Source organism: Cherax quadricarinatus, unplaced genomic scaffold, assembly GCF_038502225.1.
Source record: "Cherax quadricarinatus isolate ZL_2023a unplaced genomic scaffold, ASM3850222v1 Contig1423, whole genome shotgun sequence".
NCBI classification, from domain to species: Eukaryota; Metazoa; Arthropoda; class Malacostraca; order Decapoda; family Parastacidae; genus Cherax; species Cherax quadricarinatus.
Window position 1 is genome coordinate 74094 of NW_027196449.1, and position 11669 is coordinate 85762.

Below are 11669 nucleotides of genomic sequence, written 5' to 3' on the forward strand. Positions count from 1 at the left end.
AAAAGGTATTCTTACTTATCACAGGTTTCAAATGGGCAAAAATGGGCCACTTTAACAGTTTCATGAGTTAGCCGGTGTAATTTAAGCTGTCGAAGTTGCCGAAAGGTTTTCTTGCAAATATCACACTCTGAAAAGAAAGTTGTGTATAAGATGATATGAAAGTAGCATCACATCATAATATAATATACACTATATAATGCCTATAATAACTCTGTGTTTTGTTATCCATGGAGGCAAAGAATGGAATGTATGAAAGTATAGTGGTACCAACACTCTTAGGTGTGAAGCTTGGGTGGTAAATGCTGCAGTGAGGAGGCAGTGGCGATGTCCTGTCTGAGGGTAACGTGTGGTGTAAATATTATGCAGAGAATTTGTAGTGTGGAAATTAGGAGGTGTGGAGTTACTATAAGTATTAGTCAGAGGGCTGAAGAGGGGTTGTTGAGATGGCTTGGTCATTTAGAGAGAATGGAACAAGGTAGAATGACATGGAGAGCGTATAAATATATAGAAGAACTAAGATGGGGTAGAGGTCATCCTCGAAAAGGTTGGAGGGAGGGGGTAAAGGTGGTTATGTGGGTGATGGGCTTGGATTTCCAGCTAGCGTGCATGAGCGTGTTAGATAGGAGTGAATGGAGATTAATGGTTTTTGGGACCTGACGAGCTGTTGGAGTGTGCGCAGGGTAATATTTTGTGAAGGGATTCAGGGAAACCTGTTAGCAAGACTTGAGTCCTGGAAATGGGAGGTATAATGCCTTCACTTTAAAGGAGGGGTTTGAGATATTGGCAGTTTGGAGTGACTATCTAAACTATCGTATCTGGGTGTCTCTGCAAAGACAGTGATTATGTATGAGTGATGGTGAAAGTACTGGATAATAATGTAAGTTTTATTTTTGCCTTTTGGGTTTTTCTTTCTTTTGGGTCACCCTGCCTCAGTGGGAAATGACTGACATGTTAAAAAAAAAAAAAAAAGGAAAACTCAGGGACTGGTTCCACGAATGTACACTAAAATACTACTGTAACTGTTTAAGAGAATAGATAGCATTATAGAATATGGAAAATAGCAGCCTTAATGAAAAATATCATTTAATAAATTGCACGAGTTATCCCCCCCCCCACTGGCTGTCACTCACCAAGGCAGGGTGGCCCTCAAAACATTCAATAGCTGGCTTGCCAGAAATGTACAGACATCACAATTCAAAGACCCTCTGAAAAGCACCATCTCCACCCTTCCTTCAGAGTGCAGGTGCTGTACTAAACATCTCCAGGACTCTTAATCTAGCTAAGTGGTTTACCTGAATCCATTCATGTTACTTTAATCACACTCCAACAGCATGTCAAAACCTAAGAACTTTTATTCTCCACTCTCTCTGATCTAACACACTCATACATGCCTGTTGGATGCATAAGTCTATACCACTAAGTACCTCCATCACCTCCCCCACCTAACCCCTCCTGGGACAATCTCTACACCTCCTTCCCACCACCCAGGATTTATACACCCTCTTTTGCATATAGAATTCAGCTCAGCAGACAGAGGATTAAGCCTCCATCACATCTTGTGCTTTTTGATCCATATGGGTTTAGTGCCTAACATGAATTAAACATTGCCATCCTTTTGTGTGCCATTTTTTCTAAATAAAAAACCACCTTGACAACCCCTACTCTAACCATTTGTAATCCCCACATTGTCTTCTAATTTCTGGCTGCCAATTCTCAGCACAATAACATTTCCACTGCCTCCAGATTCCTCAGTACAACATTTAAAGACCATGGCTCACACCCACATAAAAGTTTTAGTACTACCATACTGTGATACATCACTATTTTTGCTACCACAGATAAACACATCTACTCCCAAATATTCACTTCCTCTATGATCCCTCCCTCCAATCTGACGTCCAGTAATTCATTACATTAATTGTTTTTACTCACCACCTTGCTCTTTTTCATATTCACATTTAATTTCCTTCATTTACACGCCCTCCCAAATTACACCAAATTTCTGAAAACTCTCTTCTGACTCTCCCAAAAATCTGTCACTAGAAATGACTAACTGTGACAATTTCCACTTTATATCAGATTCATTACACAGTAACCCCTCATAAGCCGCAAGATCATAGCTCATGTTAACAATTTTCTACTATTTAAATTTACTTTATTCCTATCTAATATTAAAACGCCATTACTATTACGGCATGCCAGGGCAGAATTAATGGCAGACATTAATATTATGAAACATCCCTCCGACTCTTAGGCCATGACACTGTTTTGGTGTGGGTGAAGCATAGTGTCACTGCTGTGCGTAAATAAACTAGTCAGCCTATCTGGACACCTACCAGACGATAGTCTCTCTCTGGTTATTGCTCTCTATTCTTTTCTTTGTATCATGATCATGCTTCATCTCTCTATATTTATAATGGCATTCAAATGGAATCAAGTAATGCAGTAACACTAGTAGCAGTAATATTAGTAGTAGCAGTAGTAATATTACTAGCAGTAATAGTAGTAGCAAGAGCAGTAAAATTAGAAATAGCAGTAGTAATATTAGTAGCAGTAATAGTAGTAGCAATAGTAGTAATATTAGTAATAGCAGTAGAAATATTAGTAGCAAGAGTAGTAATATTAGTAATAGCAGTAGAAATATTAGTAGCAAGAATAGTAATATTAGTAGCAGCAGTAGTAATATTAGTAACAGCAGTAGTAATATTAGTAACAGCAGTAGTAATATTAGTAACAGCAGTAGTAATATTAGTAACAGCAGTAGTAATATTAGTAACAGCAGTAGTAATATTAGTAACAGCAGTAGTAATATTAGTAACAGCAGTAGTAATATTAGTAGCAATAGTAGTAATATTAGTAACAGCAGTAGTAATATTAGTACGAGCAGTAGAAATATTAGGATTCAATTCCATTTTCTCGATTTTCGATTTTGACATTTCGACACATTCTCACCAGTCTCCCTACGATCCCCATCGGGGAGGGGAACCTTTAGGCTGCATCACTCCACAATGCATTACTCGAACAGGGTAAAGATTAAACCAGAGAGTGGGACAGTCAATGATTCGTCCAAACTAGCACATGCAGCTGTCGTAAGTGGCAGATTGCAAGTCAAGTGTAATGCGATTCTATCGCTCAAAGAGGCCTTCGTTGTCGTCTGTACTGATGACACCGAGGCTGAGAAAATAATTACCACCACTGCAACAACCACTCTACGAGACCAGGGATTTATTGTCTTGACTCCCCCAGCTCTGACGGCCAGGAGAGCTGTGTTCCTCCAGAGACTCGAGAGGCTCATCACTGCCCAGGCTACCGAAGAAATCAAGTCGTCCATTGAAGAACAGAACCCTTGGGCCAAGGTGGAATTCATTACCAAAATCCCCAATGCTTCCTCCATGCTGAAGGTCACCTTCGGTGACGTCAACATGACAACCAGAGCTCTCGCTGAGGGACTGGCTATTCACTACTTCCACATCAACCCAGCCTTCATCGAAGAAGAAAAATTTCAACAAATCCCACCAAATCCCTGCCAAGAATAAGAAATTCTGCTCCACCTGCGGCCAAGAAGGCCATGACTTCAAGACGTGCACTACTGCCTCACCACCCAAATGCTTGAACTGCAAGAATGATCACCACACTCTTGCTGCCAAGTGCCCAACCAGACGAGATATACTTAACAAACAACTCCAACAGCAAAAGAAACCCACTCCACAAGCAACTACATATGCTGCTATTACCAAGCTTCAAGCAGATACTACCAAGATTCTTCAAGCCACGCAAGCTGCCTCTACCACTTATCTGCCAGCTCCTGCCGGCAACTCAACCAAGATTCTTTACTGTATCATGTATGTTCATGTACAGAATGTAGTTGAACCTGGCTCCTTCAACACCATCATCAACAAACTATCCAAGCTGAACAATATGTCTGGTTTTGCATTCCCTGCATCCCCACCCTCCACTGAGATCATAAAATCCACAGAAAATATCACCAACATCACTGCTGCTCCACCGCTACCACAACCTTCACTCGACACAGAGATGGACCAATCAGAGACCACTGAGATGTTGGCAAATCCCACCAATCAATGAAAGTCTACCACCACCTGCTTCCACCACTACCACAACTGACCAATCAGAAGCCCCGCCTCGTCCAGCTCAGCCACCACCACCAACCCCACCGATCCTCACCTACAATGTAATCACGTTCTACACCACGAAATAATGCAGCAAAGCTATGCCCTTCCCAGAACTTAGCCAACAACTCCAGGACAACACTGAAAAGTTCACCTGTCACGAAAACCCACCTGCTACCCTAGAATCCATACTCTACCACCTCAACAATAAATCATACTCCAACTCCAAAATGAACGTACTGCACCTCTCAAGAACAAGATTCAATGCAGTCTGCAATGGCTCCAACAACTGTTCAATTGCCTAATCACCACCTACCAACAGCACTTTGCTATTTAGCTAAAGCTGGGGTGTGGCTCCAATCGACCCTGTTTTTCCAGTCACCACTGCCCTTCCAGCCGTCTCCTTCCTGAAACCTGAAGCCCAACCCAACACACTGCCTGAACACCTCACACCGACTCAACTCTCTGCAGTATCTCTGCACAACTTGCCCAGAGTGGACGGGCCACTCACCTCTATTACCCTTCCTCCTCAATCATCCCAACCCCTTCCCATATTTCCATCCTACCTCATCCTTCTTCCTTCCCCATCTTATCGACGCTCAGGTCAGTTCCAGTTACAGTAGTAATATTAGTAACAGCAGTAGTAATATTAGTAGCAAGAGTAGTAATATTAGTAACAGCAGTAGTAATATAAGTAACAGCAGTAGTAATATTAGTAATAGCAGTAGTAATATAAGTAACAGCAGTAGTAATATTAGTAACAGCAGTAGTAATATTAGTAACAGCAGTAGTAATATAAGTAACAGCAGTAGTAATATTAGTAACAGCAGTAGTAATATTAGTAACAGCAGTAGTAATATAAGTAACAGCAGTAGTAATATAAGTAGCAAGAGTAGTACTATTAGTAAGAGCAGTAGTAATATTAGAAACAGCAGTAGTAATATTAGTAACAGCAGTAGTAATATTAGTAACAGCAGTAGTAATATTAGTAATAGCAGTAGTAATATAAGTAACAGCAGTAGTAATATTAGTAACAGCAGTAGTAGTATTAGTAAGAGTAGTAATATTAGTAGTAATATTAGTAACAGCAGTAGTAATATAAGTAACAGCAGTAGTAATATTAGTAACAGCAGTAGTAATATTAGTAACAGCAGTAGTAATATTAGTAACAGCAGTAGTAATATTAGTATAATATTAGTAACAGCAGTAGTAATATTAGTAACAGCAGTAGTAATATTAGTAGTAATATTAGTATAATAGTAACAGCAGTAGTATTATATAAGTAACAGCAGTAGTAACAGCAGTAGTAATATAAGTAACAGCAGTAGTAATATTAGTAACAGCAGTAGTAATATTAGTAACAGCAGTAGTAATATAAGTAACAGCAGTAGTAATATTAGTAACAGCAGTAGTAATATTAGTAACAGCAGTAGTAATATTAGTAACAGCAGTAGTAATATAAGTAACAGCAGTAGTAATATTAGTAAGAGCAGTAGTAATATTAGTAGCAGCAGCAGTAGTATCAGTAACAGCAGCAGCAATAGAAGCAGAAATAGCAGTAGTACGAGCAGCAGTGGTGATGGACATTAAGAAATAAATATTACTTAATGTCCACTTCTTTTTTAAATACAAATTCATTTTTCTTCTGAAATGGTAGAGAATCTTTTTCTAAAGTAATGATGCCACAAATATAAAATTTGATGGAAAACTCATGGGATTACAAAAGCACAAAGTTAGCGGTCTCACTGCAATTTACGCATCAGCAATTTCGCAAACTTTGAATACTATTTTAAACCATGTCACTAAAAATTGCTCCTTTCGACCAAATTCTTAGATACTTCCATTCTAATGATTAAGCACAAGAAACTGCCCATTTAACTATTTCAACTAATTTAAAATGAGCACACAAGTCAGTAATTTGGCCAATTTAAAAAAAAATGAAAAAAGTAACAATTTAAAATAAAGTTCAAAATAATAAACAACGTAGACATTCCTGGCACTAAAACAACATTTCCTCTTTTCATTATTCATGTCCCCATGCCTCTCCTATATTACAGTTACCTTCCATTTTGAATTCTTAATCACACAAAAATAGAAGATTTACTCTAATTCTCAAATAATAAAATATAACCAGGAACAATTGGTCATGGCTTACGATGTCCCAATAATTGAATCAGACCTATTAAAAACCCATGAAATAGACTGGGGGTGCAGGGGGCCTTACCTGTCCTCATGAAAATCTACAAAAATAAAATATTTCTGCTACTTTGAGCTCAATTTCAAGTTACTTCTGCTCCATAAACTAACCAAATAATATATTTCAGTAGTACGTTTTCTGTTCTATCAAATGATAACAAATAACAGCTAATATAACCATGAAAACTATCCGAAAAAACACCTCAAAGTCATTATTTTAAACCATGCACACAGTTGGAGTTTTGCTTTTCGCATCACACACCGTGTGGGGCAGGTTTCTTTTTTATGCTGTGCATACTCACCACACAGACCCATTCTCACATATCTAGGCCAAAATTTACCACTCAACTTATCTGAGTGGGCTGCACTCATGACAAAGAACTTACATGAGGGACCTGGCGTCACTGATGTAGTTCTACATGACGGACACTAAAAGGGTTAATGAAGTGAATATTCAATGAAGGGCTTTGCTGGTCGACAGTAAAGACAACATGATACAATAACACTCTGCAAGTGATGTCATACCTTGTGATTCATGCTCTTAATGTGACAGTTTTAACGACCACATTAATTTTATGATGGGTTATTATCACCTGTGAAAATGATACTGGAAAGAAAAACCATTATTTTTCCTACCTTTAGGATGACCAATAGACAGATGGTGCTGTAGTTCCTTATATTCATCAAATACTTCTTTGCAAGATTCTCGAGGGCAAGAATAGCGATTTTTTTCATGAACCTTATAGTGACGCTTAAGACGACTAGGAGCTTCACATCTTACATCACATCCTGGGAAGTCACATCTGATAATAAGCAACCAAAAAATACATAAATTTAAAATATGTATATTAATGTACTCAGGTTTTTTAAATCAAATGAAAATCTCTAACTTGCACTTTTTATCGCACCAGATATGCTGAGATAGGGTGATCTCAAAATAAAAGTTAACGCATTCCTCACTGATCATTTAATAGATGTCTTGCCAAAAGTGTGAAGGCATCACAAATGAAATGACCCTTTGAACTGTAACATTCCTGCCTCTCCTTCAGAGTGTAGGAGACCTACTGCCCACCTTCTGGACTCACCTCTGGCTAATGAGTTTCCCCATTGCCCTTCATAAATGTAACCTTGCTTGCACTACAACAGAAAAAAAGAAAAAAGACAAGAATGGACATCATCATCTATGGGGAAAAAAAAGATCTAACATACATAAACTATATATCTTTTTACAAAAATTGTTGATTATAATTATTACAATTTAACATCAGCACCCATGGCAAGTAAACATGTGCTGAATCATTGATTGTATCTCCTTAATGTCAATAAGTACTAATAAAATACATAATTTTCTTGTATCCATTGTAACTCCTAAATTTATATTTACAATCACCTAAGAGATTGTATATGTAAAACCATTTGTCACTGCATATGTAAAACCATTTGTTTGCCCGGAATCCTCTGTATATTAAGGGGCTTTCAGCATGCACACCTAATTGTAATTCACCTTTGTACAAACATTGTATCATGCTGAAATAAAGTATCTTTATCTTAATCTTTAATTATGGGGTAATATGAAACAGATGCAATAGTTTTAAACTTTATTTTTCAGATTTTTTGGGAATAACATTTCATGATATGAGACAGAAAAAAAGATGCCAGGAATCCTACCACCACTTAAAACAATTACAGGTTTCTGTCTTACACTCATTTGGCAGGATGGTAGAACCTCCCTGGGCAGTTGATGTCTATCAACCTACTATATATTATAATTTTTTTATTTTTATGTAACTGGCCATATCCCACCGAGGCAGGATGACCTAACAAGAAAATGAAAGTTTCTCTTTTTAACTTCAGTAATGTATAAAGGAAAAGAGGTTACTAGCCCCTTGCTCCCGGCATTTTAGTCACCTCTTACAACACGCATGGCTTATGGAGGAAGAATTCTGTTCCACTTCCCCATGGAGCTGTATATTATTATTATTAGTATTACGTATTATTATTATTTATAACTCTCATCCACATAAATACATGATTTAATCCTATTTGCCTCTCCCCACTGAAACTCTACCATCTTTTTATAACTTTGGCTCAGTGCTAGGAAATCCAGAATTTTTTTTACGTCTTAACAATAATAATTTTTTGTTCATTATTTATTAACACATCGGCTGTTTCCCACCAAGGCAAGGTGACCCGAAAAAGATAAACTTTCATCATTATTCACTCCATTACTGTCTTGCCAGAGGCATGCCTACACTACAGTTATAAAACTGCAATATTAACACCCCTCCTTCAGAGTGCCAGCACTGTACTTCTCATCTCCAGGAATCAAGTCCGGCCTGCCAGTTTTCCTGAATCCCTTCATAAATATTACCTTGCTTACACTCCAACAGCATGTCAAGTAATTTTTTGTATCTGTATTAAATACATGCACATTTATACAATCCAACTTCAAAATTATCTTAGTTATATATTAGTACTATAACTAATAAAGAAATGGTTAATTGCCACCTGCTCCTGGTATATTAAGTGCCTTTTATGATATAATTCAGTATTTATGGATAAGTAAGTACACGAAATATAATATAGGGTGTGATGATAGCAGTTTGTTAGACTATGTATTGGTGGATAAAAAGTTGAAGGGTAGACTTCTGCAAGTGCATATTTTTAGAGGGGGCAACAGATGTATCAGATCATTATATAGCTGCAGTTACAGTGAGAGTAAGAGGTAGATGGGGGTACAAGAATGGCATCAGTGAGTAAGAGAGAAGTGAAAGTTTATACATTAAAGGAGGAGGTATTTAGGATAAGATATAAGAAACTGTTAAAATATGAAAATATAGGTAATGAGGAGAAGGCTGAAAAGATATGGGGTAGATTTAAGCCTCTCACTGTCTGCCACATAGAACATCACTGAGGCCAGGATTCCTGACGTAGTTCTACATCATGAGCTCAGCTTACTCAGATAAGGATTACTTTAGTTATATTGTCAATCTGGCAAGGTTAGGTTGCATCAATTAAAATTTATTACATCATTATTTTTTAAAAATAAATATTAATGCATTAATAGAATTTTTTTGAAAATACAGTACTTAATTTACTAGTACAGTGGACCCCCGGTATTCGATGGTATTGGTATCCGATAAATCTGGTATTCGCCTCGGTATCCAATCGAAAACCCAGTATTTGATGCGATTCGTACGAGACGTGTCCGCATGTGGCCTGAACTGCCCCATGTGTGCCAGTGTTTACAAGCCAGGCAGTGTGCGCTCATCTAAAGATACATTCGGTACATTCTATATTATCACTATTTTTGGTGCTTGTTTCTGCAAAATAAGTCACCATGGGCCCCAAGAAAGCTTCTTGTGCCAACCCTGTGGTAAAAAGGGTGAGAATTAGTATGGAAATTAAGATTTTGAAGGGTTTGGGGCTAACCCTGAGAAGCCTATGCCAGTTGTGGAATCCATTGTGCCTATTTCAAAAATTAAGGAAATGTGTGCAAAGTGGGTTGAACTGCAAAGCTTTATGGATGAAAATCACCCTAACACAGCTATTGCAAGCTGTGCTGGTGACTATTACAATGACAATGTTGTGGCCCATTTTAGACAAATCTTAAAGGAATGGGAGGTACAGAGCTCTATGGACAGATTTGCTGTGCGACAGAGGTCCAGTGACTCTCAAGCTGGTCCTAGTGGCATTAAAAGAAGAAGGGAAGTAACCCCGGAAAAGGACTTGCTACCTCAAGTCCTAATGGTAGGGGATTCCCCTTCTAAACAGTAACAACTTCGACATTCTCCCCTCCCATCAATCATCACCAGATCTTCATTAAAGGTAAGTGTCAATTATTCTACTGTTATTATTCTATTGTTATTGTTGTTATTGTAATTATTCTATTGCATTAAACTTAACATTTCATGTGGTAAAAAATTTTTTTTTCATACTTTTGGGTGTCTTGCACAGATTAATTTGATTTCCATTATTTCTTATGGGGAAAATTAATTCGCTTTTCGATATTTTCGGTATTCGATAAGCTCTCAGGAACGGTTAATATCGAATACCGGGGATCCACTGTACTGGTTGACCATCACTAATCCGGCACCATCGGGAACTGTATTGTGCCGGATTAGTGATTTTGCCAGATTACAGAGTGGTTAGGTTAGAATACACTTAACCCAGCCAATATTTATGCATTGGCAATTTCACCCACTTTATGCCCTATTTTTGGCCCATTCCACTGTTCCAGTCTACCAAACTCAAAGCTATTTCCCTAGTATTCCTTCTATTCTGTTGACCGAGTACAAGAAACCTCCCATTTACCTATTTCAGCTACCCAATAAAGTGGCCAGAAATCAGTAATTTGGCCAATTTCACACAAATTTCAAGAGATGGCAATTTCAAAATAGGGTCCAGAATAAACAGTGCAGACATTCCTGGTACTAAAATAAGATTTTCTCTGTTCAATAGTCCCGTTTCCAGACCTCTCTTATATTACACTTGCTTTTCATTTTGAATTTTTATTCACACAAAAAATTAAAGATTTACTGATATGTAGACTACTGCATTATTGTAATAATTGTATAAATAATGTCAAGCCATTTGTGACTGAGTATTAGACTAACCAGCTGAACACGTATTTGACAGTGGCGCCATTTGTTTACCCTTGCACATAGGCGAAAATCAAACATTTCCGCTAGTTTGAGCTCAATTTCAAGGTACTTTCTCTCGTGAAACTAATATATCTTCCATTCTATCAAATTAGATAAAAAAACACGAGAATACAACCATAAAGACCATATGAAAATACACCATTAAGTCAGATTTACACCATAAACACGGTCGAAGTTTTTTTCTCATTATGCACTGCGTGCTGCAGGATATTTTTTTATATAGTGCACACTTACAACACAGACCTATTCTTTCATATGTAGGCCCAAATTTACCAGTCACAGCTTATCTGAGTGAGCTGAGTTCATGGCAACTGACAGTGGCTTCAAAGCCACCTTATATTTTATGGACAATGTATGGTGTATATGCTTTACACAACGAGAAGCATTTCTTTTATTTGTTGGAACCATGGCTAGGGCTAAGTGAGCAGGTTATAACAATAAATGGAAAAAAAGGAAATTGGAATAACTTAGGCAGCAAGTAGCACCACCAAAGAGTAGCAGCAGGTTGGTGTGGTGACCCTGCAAATTGAAATTATGCTAGCTGAAATTAGTGCCGGATTACTGATGGAACCACAGTACATGTATATACAAAAATGAATCAAGTCACTATGTAAAGTTAATAAGTATTTAATCATAAAATACAACCTCTCCTCACTTAACGATGGAGTTCCATTTCTAA

General features: G+C 37.6%; 1 protein-coding gene across 3 annotated transcripts in view; it reads right to left on the minus strand.

The window, feature by feature from the left end:
* LOC128702597 (transcription factor IIIA) overlaps positions 1-7129 on the minus strand; it is a gene marked incomplete at its 5' end in the record, with an annotated part of 33280 nt that extends 26151 nt beyond the window's left edge. For all 3 annotated transcript variants that reach the window (XR_011391334.1, XR_011391333.1, XM_070080993.1), the window contains 2 exon segments: positions 16-127; positions 6963-7129. Coding sequence is in view for 1 of the 3 variants with exons in the window: in XM_070080993.1 (XP_069937094.1) it covers positions 16-127; positions 6963-7129 (279 nt within the window).
* Between the last annotated feature and the right edge of the window lie 4540 nt (positions 7130-11669).